This window comes from Mya arenaria, chromosome 4 (assembly GCF_026914265.1).
Source record: "Mya arenaria isolate MELC-2E11 chromosome 4, ASM2691426v1".
In the NCBI taxonomy this organism is placed as follows: Eukaryota; Metazoa; Mollusca; class Bivalvia; order Myida; family Myidae; genus Mya; species Mya arenaria.
In genome coordinates this window covers 35,235,104-35,258,447 of record NC_069125.1, presented here as the reverse complement: position 1 = coordinate 35,258,447, position 23,344 = coordinate 35,235,104, and the positions used below count along the sequence as shown (strand labels likewise).

The 23,344-nt window shown below is 33.5% G+C and overlaps 1 protein-coding gene across 1 annotated transcript; it reads left to right on the top strand.

The window, feature by feature from the left end:
• The first annotated feature begins 4,221 nt into the window (after nucleotides 1-4,221).
• Nucleotides 4,222-23,200, top strand: LOC128230770 (uncharacterized). Its single transcript, XM_052943211.1, has 14 exons — nucleotides 4,222-5,050; nucleotides 5,367-5,496; nucleotides 9,738-9,796; nucleotides 10,196-10,257; nucleotides 11,568-11,656; nucleotides 13,986-14,085; nucleotides 14,426-14,580; nucleotides 15,625-15,711; nucleotides 16,097-16,193; nucleotides 19,241-20,043; nucleotides 20,806-20,970; nucleotides 21,934-22,078; nucleotides 22,357-22,464; nucleotides 22,724-23,200. The coding sequence occupies exons 1-14, from the start codon at nucleotides 4,228-4,230 to the stop codon at nucleotides 23,198-23,200; spliced, it is 3,300 nt and encodes a 1,099-aa protein (XP_052799171.1). The 5' UTR covers nucleotides 4,222-4,227.
• Nucleotides 23,201-23,344: the final 144 nt, after the last annotated feature.

The window sequence follows — 23,344 nt, the reverse complement described above, 5'->3', positions numbered from 1 at the left end:
AGGTTTTTTAAACAAAACGTGAGGTTGTGCACACACACGAGTTTAAACCCTCAGTAAATCTACATTTTTACTGACCGTTCCAAGGCGCTACCTAAGAAAATCCTAGATAAACACACCTATTTTTTATTTAGTATATATGCATTGTGTTGTTTGTGAATTTGTGCTGTTGTCCCATGTTTCTTGTTTGTGATATTTTAGTTCTATGTCTTTGGCGTTTACGCAGTGCCATTAAACCGGGTTAAAATTTTGGCTACTGAGCTTGTTTCTGTAGTTGTTCACATAAGTACTATTTCAGAACAGTTAATCTTTTATATCATTGCATTCAAAATTCTATTTTATCCAATGGGGTAGCAATTGTTTTGTTTTCAAATTTGACCCATATTTATTTGATACATCATCAATCACCCGTTGAAAATTTTATTAAGGCGAATCGGTAGATAAAACCGGTAGAACTGGTCCAATATATATCTCATAATCTCAAACACTAAGCTGGTAATATGCATGTACCAAATGAATTGGTCGAGTGACTTTGACACTCCACGTCATTTATTTCGGTAAATGCAATCTTAATAACAATCAATCGTTACTAAGTGACTGTATATGTTTGGACTTAACATACATTTTTCAGGTGCCTGCAACGACTACCCCATGGATCAATTAACATTCATTTATATTGTTTAGTTCGTTTTGCGACATCATTGTCATTGTGAAAGTATGCATAAATTAAGGAATTAAAGGAACAACAATAATAAGCGATATAATATTTTGAAGAAAGTATCATATTTACATCGAAAGAAGATCATTATTTTTTGTGTTAAATGTTGAACGCCCCTCGATATCAAATTTCTTCTTCCCCGTTAGGCAAATACATAGACATGAACGAGGGATGTTCAATTAAAATATATATCAATGTTAAGGTATATTAAGATATATTTGATACGTAAATCTTTAATTTTCGAACTTTTTTGACTCCTTGAAGCTTTTTTACGATGCCACTTTTTAAGTGTATGGAAAAGTAAACTACAAAAGACTTCACGCAATGTATCATCTATTACTTACTTCAAAAACATTTTATTATAGAAATTGTGATTTCCCTTTATATAAATGTAATTCGACCATTACAATTAGGAAACTGGTGTTATATTCTTATATAGATATTTCAAAAATTATAACGTATACACTATGCATCGACATTTCCGAGTTAGGTACACATATTTCCAAAAGCGAATTAGGGCATAAGATATATTTCCTTTGCTATAGGTTAAATCAAATGTTTCATTAGATTGCACTGATAGTCGCGAAAATATGTGACAAAATGTCTAATAATTCAAACATACGCCGTAAGACTAGTACAACAAAGGTAAGTGTTCAAATATGTTTTTTTTCAGTGGAATGGCAGCTTTATTGATATTCGGCATATTTTTTTCGCTTATCAATATTCAGGTTTTATCGATTTTAAGACGATATATCTATTCATTTAAACAGAGCCAGTAGACAAAACAAAATTTTGAACACTAAGTATGTTAATGTTTGTTCATTTGCTTTGGTCACACGGCACTACAGGACCTGATCACTTTTAAACTGATAAACGCATAATAACACACGCATTTATACATAACGAAGCGATGCATTGAATAGGTTTAACGCCATTAAAATTCACGTTTGTTTCTAAAGCTATTTCTCCGAAGCAAGTTCTGACACCTCTCAGTTAACCTTAAAAGCAATAATAAATCAGGGCAATAAGACAGCTGAAAACATAACATTTTGAATTAAAACATCTGCAAATCAATTGAATGAAAACAAAATATGAGAAAATTGCATCTAAACAAACTTAAGCTATGTTTTGTTTTCATTAATGGTCAAATTTCTGATTCCGAGGAAAGCATGACAAAGAGCAATTATAGAAATCATTATACAATCTGCTTTATTGTTTTCATGGGACACGCATGATATCTTTTAACCTGTTTAAGCTTATGGGTTGTTTTGTTGTGTAGGTCAGTTGTGCCAAACTTACCAGTATTCGTCGAAAATAACAACAAATGAATGAGTAAAATGTGCATGCACGTGGATAACTGTAATACATGCTTTATGCTTGAATCTTCCCAAAAAACAATATCCTGTGATCCTAATTGTATTTAAAATATAAGCCTTCGTAAACAATAAAGTTTCAATAACTGCCTTATTGGATTTGGCCAAACTGATAAGCAAGTCAAGAGGTCATTCTGCGGTTAGTTTTGTCATACATGGCATAATTGGTTCACATTGATTATTTAATAAATATTGACCAATTAATAACCACCATTTAGTTAACCAGATTATATAATCGGATAAATCAGATTTGTTTTGCGCTGTCTCTTACCAATTGTACGGAAAATATACATGTTTATTGTAGCATTTTTCAAAGGTTTTACGTCAATATACCGAAAACATCGAAATACTGAGGCATTTTATGACATTTATATTGATAAAATCCCATATAAATAGCTGACACTATTAGCAAAACAGGCCGTGTGAATACCTGTGATTATATTGTGTTCGTTTGTATTCGTATTATTCAAGCACCATGGCTAAAATAACAGACCTTCGAGTGGGCCAATCTGCCATTGTTTGTTAAGTGTCGTATTAAGTGTCCTATTAAGTGCTGTTTGAGTACCTTGGTTTTATTTCTATTTTTGAGAAAAGCAAACAGGTGATAATTCTTAGAATGTTATTGTTGTAAACGTCATGCAGAGGAGACAGAGGCCTTGATAAATTATTTTGATCAATTAACAGGAAATGTTTGTGTCAGGACGATACGTTAATGAAGTTAATATGGTGTTATGTTTTTTACTTTTTTCATCAATTGAATGTATGCTTTTATGAAGCTTGCATTCATTAATGAAAGCTATGAAAAGTGGGAGATCTGCTGTTTAGTACTGTAATGTGTCTCGCGTTATGTGTTCTGTACCTGTATGTGTCTCTCGTTGAGTCCTTGTTATTTTGAGATGTAATGTGTCTCTCGCTGAGTGTCTAGTGTTCTGTACCTGTATGTGTCTCTTGTTGAGTGTCGGTTGTTTTGAATTGTTATGTTTCTTTCGTTGAGTGTCAAGTGCTTTGTTACAGTATTCGATTGTCGTTGAGTGTCTGTTGTTTTGAACTATTGTGTGTCTCTTGTTGAGTGTCTGTTGTTTTGAACTGTTATGTTTCTCTCGTTGAGTGTCTTGTGTTCTGTACCTGTATGTGTCTCTCGTTGAGTTTTAAACTGTTATGTGTCTCTAGGTAATTCTGCGTTGTTATGCACTTCTATGTGTCTCTCGTTTATTGTGCGTTGTTATGTGCCGTTATTTGTCTCTAGTTGTTTGTGCGTTATTTTGAACTGTTATGTGTCTCTCGTTGATTGTGCGTTATTTTTAACTGTTATGTGTCTCTTGTTGTTTATCTGCTGTTTTGCATAGTTATGTTTGTTGATTGTCTGTAATTTTCGAACCAGTGTTTGATTTTTGTTTAGTGTCCGTTGTTTTGTACTGTTATATGAATCTCGTTTATTGTCTGTTTTTCTTAACTAGCGTTATCAGTCTCTCATTGATAGTCTGTTGTTCTGAACTGTAATCTGTCTCTCGTTGATTGTCTGTTATTCTGAACTGTTATGTGTCTCTCGTTGGTTGTCTGGTGTTCTGAACTTTTATATGTCTCTCATTGATTATCTTTTGTTTTGAACTGGAATGTGTCTCTTGTTGACTGAGCCTTTTTATGTACTGTAGTGTGTCATCTCTCGATGATGTTAATTTGTTCTTGAACAGTGTGTTGACTTTAAAACTTGACGATATAATTAAGCGCTTAGCATTCTGCTCTTTTTTCAGTATATTTCAACATCTTGGATATTGCAATGAAATAAGAACAAGTCATGCCCTAGTCATGTATAAGTACGAGTGAAAACGGTCACTCTTAACATCATAAACACGTATATCAGCGATATAATTCGGTGGACTTTTTATGTTTTCAGAAGCGGCAATGAGTGTAGATAGAGCAAGCTGACGTTACACAATCAGAATACAGGTCGAGGTCCAATATGATCCAGATGCATTATGAGAAAATTCATTGGCACGGGTAACCTAATATAAGAAAGAAGAATAAGTCACTTATGTCAAGTAAAGTTGCTTGATCAATATACTCAGTTGATGTAAACACTAGTCCAACCATATCCAAATAATTTGATTAGGCTCAAACAAATCACATTAACACTCGAAAATGTCCCGAACAATGCCATATGATGAGAAGTGTAATGCTGACGTAAATACAAACATGTCTGCAACTTCATCTCCACAGAAGTCCGACTTGGATTTGAAAAGCGCGAAAGACAGATGGAGCAAGCTCAAAACATCAATGAACGCTGCTAATAACATAAATGCCAAGAAACATAGACGTCTTAGCCGAGGGGATTCATTTTTGAGAAAGTTTTCAACAAGAAATCAGTCTGAGGCTCAGACATCAAACGAAACTGAAGAGGACCAAGTTTACAAATTTCAAATTCAGAAACACAAGACCTTTAAATCGCTAGTGGTTCACCCCTCGGGTGGTGTAATGTTCTATTGGCTCGGTATAGTTACCCTTGCAGTATTATATAACATATGGACATGCATTGCTCGGGAGGCTTTTAGAGAGATCCAGCGAGGATATATGTACATATGGTTTTTATTCGACGGCCTATGTGATTTTGTCTATGTGTGTGATATCTTTGTGCAATTCAGAACTGGATACCTTAACCAAGGTCTAATGGTTTACGACTCAAGAAAACTATGCAAAAACTATACCAAAGATAAATGTTTCATTGTTGACATTATTTGTTTGCTTCCCCTCGATTTTCTGCAATTCTACACAGGCATTCATCCGATGTTGCGATTCCCGAGATTCCTAAAAATATACCGTGGTATCCGCTTCATGCACATGTACGAATCAAGGACTGCCTACCCGAACCTCCTTCGAGTAGCCAGCTTGACCCACATTCTGTTTCTCGGCTCACATTGGTTTGCTGCATTCTATTACTTGATCTCAGAAGCTGAGCATTTCGAAGGTAAGATACAATAAAACAAATCAGAAATATTGATTTACAACTATGGGTCATAAAATATAAAACACGCTAATCAGCATTTCGAAGGTAAGATACAATAAGACAAATCAGAAATATTGATTTACAACCATGGGTCATAAAATATAAAACATGCAAACATAATGTAGAAAATACATCAAATCACAATTATAAAGGTTGTATTGGAAATAAAGCTTAATTCTAATAATTTCAACAAAAATAACAATAACTCCAAGATTCAATTCATTAATAATGTTTCCCATTTCATATTTGCTGGGTAAATCTATATATTATTTCAAAGGTGACTGGTCCTATCCCAAGCCAGAAGGACGATATGCAGCAGTGACCAGGAAGTATTTGGCCTCCTTGTACTGGTCAACACTGACTCTGACCACAATTGGGGATCTTCCACCACCTGATTCGAATTGGCAGTACGTATCACAGACCACGCATTTATGTTTTTATACTTTTTAACATTGTTGCTTATACTATTTCGTATACTTATACTTAATACGTGGATATTGTTTCATTTGTACTTGAATAATATATCAAGAACGTTTTTTGTTTGTTTGCATTGCTGTTAGTTTGCCTAAAAAACTAACAAACATTTAACTCAGACACATTTGTTGTTGCACCTTTCAGCAATATGAAACAACATACGGAAAGGCTAAACAAGAATTGTGTCTTCTTAATGGAGGTTTATGATTGGACATCAAACAACTTGCCGCAATATCAAGAACATACATAAGTCCTTTCTCAATATCAAGCCCAGGTTATTTTTGAATATACAAAAATGGCATTATTCAAGATAATAAATATTTCACTCTTTAAACAAGGGCATTCATTTTTGTTTTGAATTTGTTTTGTATTGATAAACATTATTCTTCAATATTCTAAATAAAATAATAACTCAAAAACAGCAAATTACACTTAGTTTGATTTATGCATGTTGGGCTTTTTTATATAACTTACACTATTTTTTTTCAGATTTTAATTCGCTTTCGTTTACATTGTATACAAAAGTTAAATATTGTTCCCAGTGAGTTAATACTTAGTTAATCAGTGTTCTTAGTTGAGAACAAGTTAAATATTGTTCTCAGTATTAAGTATGGTCGTGATATTGGTGTTTGGACTTTGAATTCCAGGCATAATTGATATCGTATATGTTATTTAATCAATTGAGTTAACAGGATATCTTAGATTTTCAAAACATATGTGTTAATACATATAAACGAAACTAACTCTTTATATAGTTTAAAAACCCCGTATAATTTCAAATAATCTAAAAAGTATAAACAATCAAAATCTCATGATCATAACTGTAAAACCGTCATAACAAACATAATATTTCCGCAGACCCACGGAAATTTCAATTGGTAATTAAGCCTCGGGGTGAAATGATGTCAGAGTTACAGCTAATCTGGCCTTAAATAAATCGCCGATAATACATAAATTTCGGTATGTATGCATTTACTTACATGTAAAATGCCGAGCATTGTCAACGCAAAGGAATTATTTTCAACGTCCGTTACAACGTCAATGGCGATATAAGGATTCACATGTTATCAGTAACTAAAATTGGTGTATTTGACCTCTCTCATTCTATTATCACGTGGATCTGTAAGCTTTCATAGAGATATCATGTTAAAATAATAGCTATAACTTCCAGTTGTCCTTTTTATCGATGCCGTAACATGTGGAATGAACTTTATAAGATTAGCGACTGTTAGACATTGACGTATGACTATTCAATCCTAAACTGCATTTTCTTCCAGTGGAATTAATTAAATACGAGAACTTTGGTTTCTCAAATCCGGTATAAGGACAAATTAACGTCACACAAATTTAAATCAAAAATTGACGAAACCTGATTAACCCAAGAAAGAATTTGATTAATTAACGAAAATGCATGAATCGTTTGTAAAAAAGGTTTGCTTTTGAAAACGTATTGTTGGACAACATCGTTTTCGTAATCAAATGTCGGTGATCTTATGACATTTATCGTCGGAACCCATGGGTAAATTTTTCTTGTCCTTCCATAAGCTTCACAATCTAAAGGCGTAACACGTGTTCCGACGCGAAAGAAACTGTGGTATTTGTATTTATTTGCAAGTATTAGAGTGAAATATTGTGTATAAGCTACCAGAAAGACGGTTTACATGTTTGCGACTTCATTTGCAAAACTATATTCTGCATAGTTTAATTTATATCGAATCCATCTGTTATTGCAAATTACAGGGTTACTAGTAATTAGTAGTTGTGCGTTAGCTAGCATACATATAGAGGTCAATTACCTTTTATAAGCGAACTGTTATTTTTATATAGTTAAAAAGTAAGGTCTTTCCACATTGCAACAGTCAGTTGATGTCCTATGCAGCGTAAGTATATAAGGGACTTTAAAGACTCTTCATGAACTCAATAAAATATAACCCATTAGCGTATAGCCTTAATTTCAGACGTTTGATTAATGACTATGTTACTAATTGAAGATCGAAGAGTCCTTAAAGGTGCAAATAACGCTTTGTAACCCTGTATTTTGTTCCTGAGACTTGTCTAGTATGTAGTTGAATAAGAAAAGAACATAGAAATAAACGTTAAATGCGCAATATTTTCTTCAGTTATCAAATATATTGCAGTTTTAATATGTTAAAAAGTTACAACTACTGATTTAGACAGTTTCACTATTTTCTTCAACTGTAATTACAAAGACGGTTTTACATTTTATTTAATCACATGCACTTTCTAGGCAAGTCTCTTTTGTATTTGAAACACTTTATTAACCCTTATTTTGAAGAAAGATCCGTCTGTGTTTTTGCTTTGTGAATCATATCTTCGGTCGTGTTCAATTTAGTGTCTAGAGTTTCCCTTTCATCAAGCTGTCAGGATTATATGCACCTTAAATATAAGCATTACAGTACATTTTCGTAAGACAAATAATTTAATTTAGAACATTATGTTAAATAACAAAACAATTTTGAACAGATTTGTCGTGTTCTGATTTATCACTCGTTAATTATTACAGAAGTCATTAATTGACAGTAGTTTCCAAACTAAACGAACTGAAATATACATCGTTGGTTTTCAAAAATACGTAAATCAAATCTCAGATTGATAGCCATTAAGGAAGTAACGCATCATGACTGGCAAACTTGATGGTTTTCCTTCCATCAGTTAAACCAATTAGACCAATATCGGACTGGTCATAACTTCGGACGAAATGAAAGATCCACCACACCGTAATTAGTCAGAGGCATGAAAGAATATCCTATTTATATTCTGTAACTGTCAGAAAATGTTCCTAGCTTGATTTACTCCAGAAATTTGAAATGTTCTTTACTTGTGTTGTCATAGTCGGCAAATTTCCATTAAGGCAATATCCGATTCTTCGTAGTTATTCTTAAGGCACAGTAAAGGAAACAAATGCGTCTCCATAATCTTATGTACGTTTGAGTCGGAGAATGATACTAAAGGCATATATTTTGCGTTCTTATCGGTGGTAGAATCAGGACATGCACTTAAATATCACCATATTGGTCAATACAAAATTCAGGTAGCTGGAGTCACTACAAATTTATGACCAATTAATTGGTAAAACTAGGCAAAACTGACATTGTTCTCTCTTGAACTTAAGCAATATTAAGCATTTATCAACAATGTATATGAACATGCTTAATTATAACAAACACATTCGTTGTTGGTTTCATTAAACGGTCAGAATTTGACCTAAATTTGTTTTGGTTTCATTTGTAATTCAGTGTTTAATTTAAATTTATCGCAGTAAATACCATTTACATAAATGCTTATCCATTCCCACGACTGGCCATTCGATGGTCGTACAGGTTTTTCAGGACATTAACTAAATTCCCACTTTAATCGTTAACAGCAGATCTTAATGAAACTTGGTGTGCACTCGTAAATCACTCAAAATGATGCCCTAGATCATTTATGATCGTAAAATGATCCATCTCCAAGACGCATTTGTTCTGCACATGGTCCATGTTTTAGCGATTTTGAGATGATTAGATCATATCTAATTTTATTGCGTGAATAATTACTGCTTTATGTGTTTGTTTACATTTCCTTAAAGCAGTATCTTTTGTAAAACATGCATCATTGATGCATTTTGCAGTGAGAATTGTGCCAACAAGTTTTATTATCATGGGCATTTAGTTTTAGAGTAAAACAAGGAAATTAAAACAGTGCCGCGTAATATCACCCTGTGCAATTAAAAACGTCATGATTCTTTAACATAAAAGCTGCTACACATGTCATTTTTCCTGATAAAAAATGAGTGTTGTTTGCAATATTGTCTTAATTTGTTTTTTTATTGTCTTTTCTAGTAGCACGTTGCGTATTGGTGTTCTCCAATTGTCAAGTGTTTCTTGAGGATAGATTTCTAGAGGATTGTGAAGATCCAATGTACACCGTTACAGTGCTTTCAAGTTATACAGGGTTGCTTTGTTGTAGTTTTATTATTTCGCATGTTTTGTTAAGCAATGATTATCGAAACCTTTAGGTGACTTCGATGTTCACGTATTTGTTAAATAACACTTCGAACATTTTACTTTGTAAGTTATATAACTTACTTCAAATAATTTATCCAATTCAAACCTACGAAAGAGTTGCTGTACATACACTGTGAACATGGATCCAAGTTTAATTATTGTTTCAGATACATCTTTGTGATCGTCAGTTACCTTATCGGCGTTTTCATATTCGCTACAATTGTTGGTAAGCACAGTTCTAGTTGTTTAAATACTTTTTGTTTATATCATACCATATCTTTAAACTATGTACACATTTCATGAACAATTATTTTTAATCAGAGATGGATTCTACATAAAAAATCGTTACTATTTACATTGAATCCATTCAGCCTGTAAGTAATTGAATGCATAATGAAATATCATTATTTTAGCCATATCTAACCCATATAACTATATACTAAGTCGTTATACCTTTTAACAATAACCTTTTTTACAACATACTTACAACACTCAGTGTCGAATAGTCATATTGATAGTGAATGGTTACAAAAATGCAATGTCAGACGGAACGGATTTTGTATGTGAAAAGGACTATTACACACAGGTTCCTTCCATTGCCTTTTAAAAGCTTATTTTATTTTAGGTCAAGTTGGCAACGTCATAACCAACAGAAATGCTAGCAGGCAGGAGTTCGAACGGTTGCTGGTAAGAAATCATACGCCTATTGACAGTTCAGGCATAAAATGAATGCTTTCGTTAATTCCATAGGCTTGTTTTTATTTGTTGTGATTACTGCTTTATGTCAAATCGTTCTGAACATTATGACAAAGTAGAAACTAAATAGAAATGCATTACGTAAATTTAAACATGCTGTGTCGCTACGGATAAAATATATATATCGATATATATTTATTTCTTTCCAAACACAAATGAAGTAAACATTGACATAGTGGTTAAAAGTTTGTATATATTTGATATCACGGCAACATCCTATGAAACTGGTATCATAATTTTACCAGCATGAACAAAGTTAAATACAAAACAGACAAACTGCGTATTACGTTCAAATATTTTGATTCAAATTTAGAACCCTGTGTCGAAATTCATTTATCCAGCTGGTATTTTATCATTCCAAACGCAAATGAAATATACATTGGCATAGCGGTTAAAAATGTGTATTTATTTGATATCACGGCAACAGCCTATGAAACTGGTATCATAACTTTACCAGCATGGACAAAGTTAAATACAAAGTAGGCAAACTGCGTATTACGTTCAAATATTTCAATTAAATTTAGAACCCTGTGTCGAAATTCATTTATCCTGCTGGTATTTTATCATTCCAAGAAGCCAAAGATTGGTTGCCAAAAATATCAAGACAATTAATCCAATAACCATACACAGGAAAACAATAAAAGGAACTCAATAAGTCTTAATCGTGAAGCAAAATTCACCGTCTGTTCTAAGCTGAATAATTTGCCAGACCACCATCATATCACCGAAGGCCAGTGCCAGTCACAACATGTTGTCATTCAGCATTATTTGATTACAAGGTCGTTGTCTAGCATTATCGCATATGCGCAGCTATATATACTGTCTGAACGCGACAGAAGGGATGCTTTTAGCTTCCATAATGTGTTATGGGGTCTGGTTAGCAAACTTTTAACCACGCGACCAAGTATCTGGCAACAGGCCGTTTAAGATTTCTTTTCTCAATCGAGAGAAACATTAAGGTTTTTAAGACACAACTTATATATTATTTTTGTTCTTTAACATCTGTGAGGGGGGTTTAATCTTTGAACGCAAAGATCACAATCCATGGCTGTTATTTGTATATAAAAATTATCCGGTGTGACAATGTTGAATTGATGACGTGTTCGATCAAGCATTAGTTTCTTTTACGACGTGACATAACATGTTTTTGTAGTACAGTAGGAAGTATGTTGCTGAATACTAATTGTTTTAAAAATGTTTTTGAAAAGAATATGCTTAAACTTACATGAATCTTATTTCAGGACGGAGCGAAATTCTATATGCAAATGCACAACGTACCAACAGAGCTACAGAAGCGAGTCCAAAGATGGTACGATTATGTGTGGACAAGGTACGAACTGATTTAAGATGAAATGTATGCACAGGTTTTGAATTCAGTTTGTTTTCAGAAAATTGACAATGATAATTAAATACGACAAAGTATTCTGCCAATTGTATTTGAAAACAAACACTTCATAGATATTGCTTCGTATTTACATATTCAAATAAATTATGCAAACACGTTTTTAGCGATTTCTTCACAATTCCCCAAAACGAATAAGGTCAAAGTATCTTGCCTAAAACAATTTCGGAATGGTGACTAGATTAGACAAAACAATCCAATTTTTCATTGTCAAGGTTTCATTTGAGTTCTTGGCAGTATGGATACAAAACATGGGTCAATATTATTTGAATATAGTATGAATGTCTATAAATCATATTACGCCTGATGCAAATTAATTCAGTTGAACTTGACATAATATGAACGAGGAAGGCGAAAAGTAAAGCATTCGTGTCTGTTGTAAGTCAATCATGAACGATTTGATGTATGTTTCTGTCTCGTGAGTCATTTTCTTTGCAATAAATTTAAAGTTATTGAAACAGGCATGTACGGAATTGTCTAAGTTTCGCTCCAACTTCAACTTATTACACAACAAAACGTACAATGAAATTCATTACTTTCTGACGCTGATGATAAGAAATACGAAAGCGGTAAATTTTGTGAAGAAAGTTGTCTGAAATTATTCTAGAAACTCGGTTATAACATGTTGTACATGTATACTTATCATAAATGCATTATTTAGTAAGTAGTTAAAGATTAAGTACTCAAAATTTATGTTTTTTATGCATGTATTGATTTGTAATATGAGTGTCACTTTAAGCGGAATTAGAAGCATTGAGCATAACAATAAAATACCGTTGGTGTGAAATCGAACTGAACAGTGAACGACATACAATAACCAAATTAATTTATGACTTGAAATGCACGTGCACATAACTTTCGCAAAACTCCGACATTTCACACCAGGTTGTAATTCCACACTTTATCATTCTGTTTTGTATGCAGGGTTACATAACGTTCGTAATTCAGTCATTGATGGAGGCAGGCTGCTGGCTAGATATTACATTTGTCATCTACCTAAAAATTTGACATTCCTTATGCATAAGTTAGATATTCCTGTCCGAGTCAAAGGACCATCAATCAAATCACAAGCGATCCTCTTTCACAAGATTGTGCACACAAATGTAATTATTTGCTGCAGACACGCAATACAGTACTTTCTACTTCAAGGATCATGTCCAATCAAAAACTATCTTGTTGAGATCATTTTCGACTTGAGCACGTTTGATGTCAAAATGTCTAAGACAGAAAATGTTTCAATTATACAAACGCAACTCTTAGATTTGAAATACACTTTTAGAAATTTGTAACAATTAATTAACATTCCAAACATTTGTTACTTTGAGGTAAGAGATCGCGATGTTTGTCTCCATTTTGTTTTGTGTGTTTTCGGGCCGGACAGTTAGATTCTAAGGACAATTGATTGATGTCATAAGGATTCCTGTTGTTCGAAAGCAATTTCACTCAAAATCTTGCATACTATTTGCATTCGTTTTCCATTGTATTTGTATTAAATATTATCCAAACTAGCTTTATTGAAGTAGTTTATGTGCAGAAAACGAACTCGCGGTTAAGTAAGAAAGCGTTATATGTCCACGCTAATAAAATTATTCTTGCCAACAATTTATTTGGTATACAAGTTAGGGAACATAACATTTCTAAGAACATGGATATTGTACGATTCAGCAAAAAGTGATTTATATGTTTGCTATTCGAATTTCTAAAACTGCAATTATGGCGAGTCGCTAGTGGACCCCAAGATTATTTTTGTTCTTTATACAGATGTACAATCAACGCCTTTTACCCCTTCGAGACCAAAGTAATTTTGGTCGCCGAGTTCTTAATACGCTTGGGGAGGATGATAGTGCTGCTTCTAATGACCGCCATTGATAAAGGAGACCCTCTTTTCAATATCGCGTTTCCCAATCTTTTTATCATTCCCTCATCTCCTTTCCTTGTTGAATTCATGCATGAATCGTCTTTGTCCATATTCAATCATGAGCTTTATGTTAACCTAAGAAACAGTCATAAAAAGACTTAAAAATATATCTCAAAATATTAATTATGTCCGTAGATATACAAAAACCGTTAATTTGTACCAATACCATTAGAACATACCAACTCCGATCCAACGTTTGTTTTATTTGTTTCTGGGGGAGGAGGATGGACAAACTATATGTCCTTTTCAAAACTGGTGTTCTGATTTTGTTGACTGTTATGGGTGCAGATACATTTCTTTACAAATAAAATTGACTCTTGGTTCTTCTCTCTTTTACAGAGGTCGATTAAACTGCAATGACATTAATTCGCTTGGTCTCCTTCCCGATAAATTGAAAACGGAACTCGCATTACACGTCAACCTTGGAACACTGAAAAAGGTATTAAACAAATCAGATAACAACCGGATGTGATGTGTATGGCACTTTCCGATTCATTCTTCACATATTGGTTTGTTTCCACATGGTTTAAAAAACTATGGAACTGACAACATTACGACCATAGAAAATAAATTGATAATTTTGATTTGCTTTATCGCTATGCCTCTGCATGGTCGATCTTTATGTGAAAATGCATGTGAAAATATGACCGTAATATGAAACAAATAAAAAAACAAACTTATTTATGACTTCAGACGACTTAACGTTTGCTATCCAATATTCTTATTGTATACATTTAAAATTAAACATGTATTGTAATACATAATTTCATTTATTACAGGTCACGATTTTCCAGAAATGCAGGCCAGAGTTTCTTCATGATTTAATGCTGAAAATGAGGGCCTACATCTTTACTCCGGGTGACCTTATATGCCGCCGCGGAGAAGTGGCCCGGGAAATGTTCATTATAGCAGATGGAGTCGTAGAAATACTTGGGTAGAGCTTACTTTCTTGACTTTTTTCGAGGTAACCACTCGGGTTATACGAGTTACTTCCGTTCCAACGCGAACACTTTAAGTTTGTGCATTTGCTCTTATTGAGAAGTATACCAACTCGTCACTCCGAGTCTTCCACGGCGGGAAACACATTTATATGTCTGGCTAATTAAAACGGCCGAAGCAAAAGCGGTCACAAAGAAAACATTTTATCATTTTGTTGGTAGAAAAGTATTTGAAGGAACAACGTTGTACCCTATTAAATAAATGAACAGAAACTCCAGGAGTAGGAACCAAATGAACAAAAGTTCTTAAAACTTGCCAAATTTTCGATATATTCCGATATTTTCGGATTACTGAGCCAAAGTAATGCTTCTGCATATGCACCAAAATGTAAGGTGAGTTATGAGAGTAGCTTTCCCGAAAATGCTTCTTATGACAATGTGGTTATTGAAGTACATGTTTGTTCTATCTATTCAAAATTTTACACATGTTAATGATGACTCTTGGCATCGATAACATTTGTCCAAAAAGCGAATACTATGAAAATAAGAAAACACAGTTCGGTGACAACAATTTCTAGTATACAAGTATTTGATTTTTCGGGATTTGCCCAAAGCTAGCCAAGACGTGTCTTGATTGGTCACTATTTATCCACACTTTTTTGATTCACTTCAACAAAACAAGATGAACTACATGAACTACAACAAACACAAGAACAACAACAAAAACAAGCACAAGAACAGCAAGAAGAACGAGAACAACAAAAACAACATCAACAACAAAATAATAAATACCTATAATAATAATAATAATAATAATAATTATAATAATAATAATAATAATAGTAATTATTAATATAATAATAATACTAATACTACTACCATTAATAAATACCTATAATAATAATAATAATAATAATAATAATAATAATAATAATAATAATAATAATAATAATAATGATTAATAATAATAATAATAAAAATAGCAGTTTCATAATGATTAGCATTTGATAACAAAGCAACATATTTTTATTACATGCCAGTGAGAATGGAGCCGTTCTAACCCAAATGAGCACTGGTGATTTCTTCGGTGAAATTGGCATCCTGAATATAGATGGTGGCATTAATAGGTGAGCTGTTTAAGTCTTATACAGTAAGAAAGCTCAATAGTATCTTATAATGAGGTAGATGATTTAAATGCAGAGTGTACGGATATAAAGTTTTCTAGAAAGATTCCTGATATATGTAGTGTGACATGTATCTGTGTAAAGTTTGACATGCAAATGCATTAGATGTAGATTTGATATTGTTTTATGTCTATAACAGTAGATACATACAAGTCGAAAGAAATTCGATCGCATATAACATATTTACTTTATATATGAGTTGTCAAAAGCGTCGTACATTTTTCGCAACAGCATCTTTGATTTTGCTAAAATTATTTAGATGTTGGATTTAGTACTGAATTTGAATATTCCTATTAGAAGTTTACTTGTGCACATTTGTCTCCACCAGGCGCACGGCTGATGTACGATCTGTCGGCTATTCGGAACTATTCGTGTTGTCTAGGGAAGATGTGTTGAGCGCGCTGAAAGACCATCCGGATGCAGAGGTAGGGTATTGTTTTAATTATTTCCATGTTTGTTTTCATTCAATTTCAAGTACTCGGTCTAGTATGTTGACTATCATTTTTTACCTGTATATTCAGATTTAATTGTCCGTACTAAATGTAAATTTGAAATTTAAAATCGTAGCGTTGGACCAAACGGCTGTTCGAACATGTTTTAATGTTATTTCTGGATTTCTTATCTGTTATGCAACAGAACATAATTCTAGGCAACATAAACTATTTCTAAGCATTGCCGAAAAAGAAGTTTGATATGTCCATGGGCGAAAAACCAACGAGAATAAATTGCTAGTGGTGCTTAAAGTACTACCTCATTTTGGTAATGATTTCTTGTTCGATTGCAATCAAATGCTGATTTTAAGACTTATAATCATTTCATCAATACTTTGCTTTTGAAACGGAAACGAAATTATTGCCAGATATCACTCTAAGGAGAAATTAGACTGAGTTATTTGCATTCAAGACATATTTTAGCACCGCAACGACAAAACAGTGGTTAAGATAAAGATCAGAAAAAATCTCCGTGAACGTCGAATATAAACCAGTGCAAAAATGTAATTGTTAACATGGATGTGATTCATGACTGGAATATTACCTGTGAATGTTACGTTTTGGAAACGCATGTTAAATCATTGTCACAATGTTTACTCAAGATAAAACAGGATTTTCGTTTAAGTAGACAAAACCAGGGTCTTCAATAGCTAAATAAAGTCAGTCCTATTTGTTGCATGGAAAGACTTAATAAGTGTCCTTTCAGTTATTATTGCTTTTTAGATTTTAGACTCAAGCTTCAAACGTGCAGATGTTCATTTATTGCAATCTTTTGTCAGAGCATCGATAATGAAATTTGCTGAATATTGTCATATATGGAATTTATCCTTGGGATATGAACAATTTTGTTGGATAATATTGCTTTCCTGGGTCGGACAAAACTCAAGATATCTTTTCCAAGTATTGTCTAAGATACACATTTCCTAGTTGAAATATTCAATTATAGTCATTTAAAGGTTCTTTGACATGCATGAAATTGCCTACATATTGTAGGGTTGGCTTCTCGCGATTTTAAGATATATTAAGGGTATTTTCTTGAAATAGTGAAAAAACAATCACTTCTTGCTTTCCATGAAAAGCGTTGAACTTCAAAATATTGTACAAGTGCTCCGAATCAAACACTAAATTTGTATTTGAAATACGCTTATGCAAGGAATACATGATTCAACGACTATATGCAAAACCTCGTTGATATTCCTATTCGTTTACAAGCACAGACAAATTAGCACTAATATGTAATAGTTTTGTTAAACGTCAAACATGGTACACTTTACGGTCTTTTTCAATTATCAAACATTTCTGATAGATGATATGATGGTGAAAATATTGTTTGTGTTGAAAGGGTTTAAGGTGGGCTTTGTCGAGTAATGTTTGTAATAATTACTGGTTTTCAAGTGGTTAAACCCTAGGGTAGTTAACATATTTATCATACCCAACCCCTTTCATTCCCTATACAACATATAGTCATCTTCAGCGGGATATAATTGTCAAAGTTACCCTGACTGTTACTCGTTGACGTCAGAGTACGATGCGATGCGGTGTACCTTCTACCGTTTCGTCTGTGCTGTTTAGACGCTTTGTTTATATTTGTGTTATCAGACCACAATGGCGAGGTTGCATCCATTGTTCCATAATTTGTTTTTATAGTTTTGGATTTTTGGTAAAATACTGAATACTTTTTTTTTAAATTAATTTTGTTTTGTTTGGCTCGGAAAACACTGTCGATTTCGGTAAAAGCATCGGTCGAAAAATTTGCCTCGAGCTGACAAGATGCACGAATCCACTCAAGAAAGGCAACATTCATACATGTCACAAGTGTGTTAATTGATAATCCGAATGCACAAGATTAATAACAAAAATCACCTACAGAAAAATATTTTTGTTTATTCTGAAAGCGCCTCGTACGATGGAACGTCATCGTTTAAATCAATAGAAAACTGATAAGATACGGGCTCTACTGTTAATTGTAACAAACATGTGGTAGACAATCGTTTTCGTCATTTGATTGAATGTTTAGAAAATAAAGAGGTCGGACTGCTTTACAAACAGGTTAAACAATCTATGTATAGAAACAAACACGCCCATATAGGTTTTTTATCCTTCAATTAAAGGAGATAATTACTAGCTATGCGCTGAGTCGTCTGGAGCAAGTTAGAGCGCATAGATCAGAGAGTAGCGAAACGGTCAACAGTTTACGAACTTCATTAGAGCACCTGGCTTCCATTAGTGAAATGAGTTCAGAAAGGTATCCTTACATTCGAAGCGATATTTTTGTATCCAGGAAACATGTAATCGGATTTCGACATTTGTTTACTAATTTTACATGTATTCCCCTTTTCCCTGTATTTTAGTTCGTTTAATTAAGAAAAGTCAGTATTTCATTAACTCACATTTCTGGACTTTTCCAATTCTCTGCTTAGGTCAGTATACTTATTCGCATTCTTTTTCAAACCTCTTTGCTTATTTCTAATTGTGAGAAGCCAAAATTATTTTCTTTTTTGTCGGGCGAAAGGCAGACTAGAATGAAAAACATATATGTACTTTTCTATTCGTGTAGAAAAAAACAACACACAATGAAAATTATTTAGACCATTTAATTTTCATTACTTTCCAATTTATTGTTGGCTGTTTGTTTTCAAACTCTTGGCTGGGAAAGTATTCAACAAATTCATTAAGATAATCTTATAGTGCAAGCTTTCTTAGTGCTTCTTCAATATTGTTCTTTTCATAACAAAATAATTTAACATAAGATTCTTTTAAGTACAAGCATATTTTTAAGATGTTCCAATAATATAATGGAAATCTCTAATTTTTACTTTTTACACCCCTGTTTATATTGTTTACAGCACACAACAGTCGTTAGATGAGTAGTACAAGTTCGGACACTCTTTTCCAATATCTGTACATTTATTCACTGGCATTCAATAACTGTTTCCTTATAAAACTAATATTGTACTAACCCGATTCACTCCTGCTTCTAGCAAATAATAAGAGAGTATGGCCAAAGACGACTTAAAGAAACAGAGGAGCATCGGAAGATGATGCGCAGCGCTCCAAGCTCTCCCGATCCAACCGCATTCAGAGGACAAAAGAATACAAATAAGGTTCACAGCGAGTACCAGGGATCTCCGATAATGAAGCATCTCCCTCACGTTAAATGTTTACAGAAGTTGCCCCAAATGTCGCCAAAACTGCGCAAGTTGTTCAGTCTGAGAAGCCAACGACTTCAGAAGAACGACGCCAGACGGAACAACTCCTTGTCGGAGAAAGCCGATCATATGTCACACCGTTTTCCTACACAGAATGTGGTGCTGGATGATGAAGAACTTAAAATGGATGCATTGAAAATAAATGATAACGGTATTAATATTTCAAAGATTGGTTTAGATTGTATAAATGAGAAGGACAGTTCACCGGACAATGAATGGAACAGTGTGAAACCAGAAAACGGGCCTAAACTTGCTGACCTAGTTCTAAACCTATTGAAAACTAAACGACAGTTGAGTGGCTACAGTTCCGTCGATACAGATGACCAGGACATCGAGAAGCAGTTTGAGGATATAAAAATCGATAACATTAATGAAATCACAGCTGCAGGAGATTCCAAGCCGACAAAAACGTATGTAAAACGTCCATCGGTACCGGGACTAAGCATGCGACGTTTGTCTGACAAGTTTAAATTCAGACGCAAATCGGACACAAGAGTTAAATCATCCAAGCACAAAGGATCTTCCTATGAACCACCACAGATTGTACTAACCCCTAACAGTGATACTACTCTGAGGTATTTTAACATATATCTGAAGGCAGGCCAATATAGAAGCATGAAAGTGATTTCAAAATACATCCCCTTTTCAGCATGTTATACGCTACTACGTTTAAAGTCAACATTTCCTTTACTGATACAAAAAAATGCGAATGTTTAAGTTGTCGACGAATATGAGCCGTTTTCAAATAGTATTTTAGATTAATGAACATTCACTGTAGAATATATGCGTTATACGTCGAAAATAGTTATGTCTAATAGCATGGCCAAACCAGTTTCCTCTATCGATTAGATATCTCCAAATAACTATGAATATATCACTATTTTGAGCTTTCTGTTACCTTGACCTTACATAATACCTTAAAACACGTGATACGAGTAATATCTTAGTACTGGGGCCATAAATACAGTCTCAAGTCGAGTTCAGATTCAGTAACAAAACTGAAAAACTTTCATATCATTTTAACGTTCTTAGTAGAGTGTTGATGATAATGAAATTTGCTGAATATTATGACTATTCGAAATTGTTGAACTATTCATAATTAATTTTGTAAAACAAATGGAACCAAGTTGATTCTTTGTAGTTTTATAAAAGTGATCGGAGTCTGAGTCTAGACTTGGATTTTAGACTGTCGGTAAACATGGCTAAAGGTCACAATTTATTATCTTTAAACAGTCACAAGAAGGTTATGCTCTATTTTCAGTATTTTTATTAGCATTATATATGTATTGTAAGCCTGAACTTTCAATTACAGCAATTACTTTCTCAAATATTTACAGCAGCAGCAGTAGTAGTAGTAGTAGCGATGGTGATGTGTTCGACGGTCATTCCAACCGCTGTGTCGGGAGGAGCGATGTTAAACCTGTCAGTCCATTCTTTTCTCGTCTCACAAGCAGAAAAAGCAGTCCTTGTATATTACCTGTGCCCTCCACAATACAAGCTAGGTATGGACAAAAATGTACACCAACACATAATGTTGTTAATCTTATATGTATAGTACTTGTGAAAGAATATTTACATTACAACTATATGTGTCATGAAGATCAGTAGCAGCAGCATCTGTAACAACTCCAACAAGATAAACAATACTTTTACAACACTCTCTAAAATTAAATTGTTTATTGCATCATTGCATTAGTTTTCATTCTACAAAGTTTCGTTGCAAAGGTTACTTCTTATAGCATGATTCAAAAACCACAGTTTTACAATCAATGCATATTTGTTTAAATCGATTCCACATTTGTTTATCTTTTGCAAACGTTTTACAATGAAACTCCGTTTTAACGCTACGTATTTTACCAATAATGAGCATCAGTGGTATCATATATAGATAAAGTTTACCAGTAATGGGTAATTTAGGAGGGCGACTTAATGCATTGGCCAGCATTCGTTAAAATCCTCGCATGTTTTCGTGTGTTCCTGAATACTATTTGAACGCAGGAGAACATGCGGGAATTCTGCTAACAAGTTGGGAAATATCCATTTTCCCAACAACGTTCATACATCACACAGGAATAAAGAAAAACATGTGATAAACCCTTATAATTTATATACGTGTATTTATTGATTAAGCAAGTTGATCGACAATATAAGTTCGTATGGAGAAGTATTGGTATGAAATAAGTCAAATGACGCAGCGCTATTCTACATAGTGCGAAATATCTAAATAACCAAGGACGTCAACACTTCTTGTAGGTCATACGCCATAGAATCAAGTTTTCTCTATGTTATCGAACACGAGAATGTCATTACTATTACGTTCATTGCATTCACAAAAAGAATAAATTGGTTACCCTGATTTGTCAGACAAGATACATTTTAAATGTCGCAACAATTTTCCACAAGTTTACACAAAATAATAATTACAATGATTAAACAATAACATACTTTTGCAATTGTTTTTGCAGGCAAACACGAAAGTACAGTTGTACCCCACCCCTTGATTTGCCGATAGAGGTGCCGAAGTTTTCCAACTTTCGCGGTTTAGGTGCAAATGCGTCAGAAATCCATTTGGCACTTGACCGATTCAACAAATCAATAGAAAGCAGGATGGTATGAATGATACATATGATATATACCTATGTGTTATTTACTTATATGTCGGAATTAACAAACCTTAATGATTAAAGACGGTCACGATCGTTCAATAAAGAAATAACACTGTACTGTAGAGTACATATTTAGTCACAAACCAAAGATAGTAAAGACGTCAATTACATCAAGAAGTTAATTCTATTACAGTCCATTAAGTTGTACGACATACTCTCCAAAGTATTGTTATAAAGATAATGCTTACTTATGCTGTACAAATGTCTTGGTCTTTTTTTCAGGGTGAAGTCGAAATAGCATGTAAAGAGACACAGTGTATGGTTCAAGACTCAATTTCTAAACAGGAAAAAATATTGAAATCGATTCTTAAAAAACTATCACCAACAAGGGTAAGAATGCATAGAAAACGATGTTTTTAGCATTTATTTTATCATCGGTATTAACGGAAGCAGAACTCACAGCAATTGCCATAATGTTGAATTTAAGTTTGAATAAGGTATTGCTCAAGCTCAAGATAATTCTAAGAGAAATCTAGCAACGAATTATCTACACAAACCCTGGAATAATTTATTTCAGTCTTTTTACAAATAATTATGTTGGCTTAAAATTCATTTGGCAATGTTTGAATTCAACATATTTGTATTTCAGATCAATCACGATGAACAGTGCCAAAGGGACTCAACGACAACGTCGACATTAAGTTCTTCCATCAAATCCATAGCAATAGGAAATGAGCCAGATGTTGATGTCAAGGGGGAACGCGCTGACATTGTGGAAAGCATCGTCTCAACAGATTGCCAATCTGAAATGATTAAGGAAACCCGTATAAAAGATCATGAATTGGAAATCTCTATGGAAACGAGTCTAAAAGATCGCCAATCAGAAGTGAGTAAGAGCATCAGTGTTACAGATCGCCAATCAGAAATGGACAAGTATACCAGTCTACCTGACACTGAGTGTGATACGCAGAGTGCCAAAAATAGTATTGATACATTCGATGACATGTTGGAAACAAGCGATAATGTAGATCGTCAAAATCAATTGAACTCAGAACAAATAATGGTGTTATTCTCAGATATACCTGACGACTTGAATTTGGAAGAGATAAAAATTACACATTTGTAAATGCTCCAAATTTGTATTTTATGAGAAAACATGACAAGTTTACAAAATAAATGCTTTAAGTACTAAACTTGTTTTGATTGCAATTTGTGAACACTTTCTATTAGCATATTAATTGACATGCTCTTAAATATTTGTATAACGTGA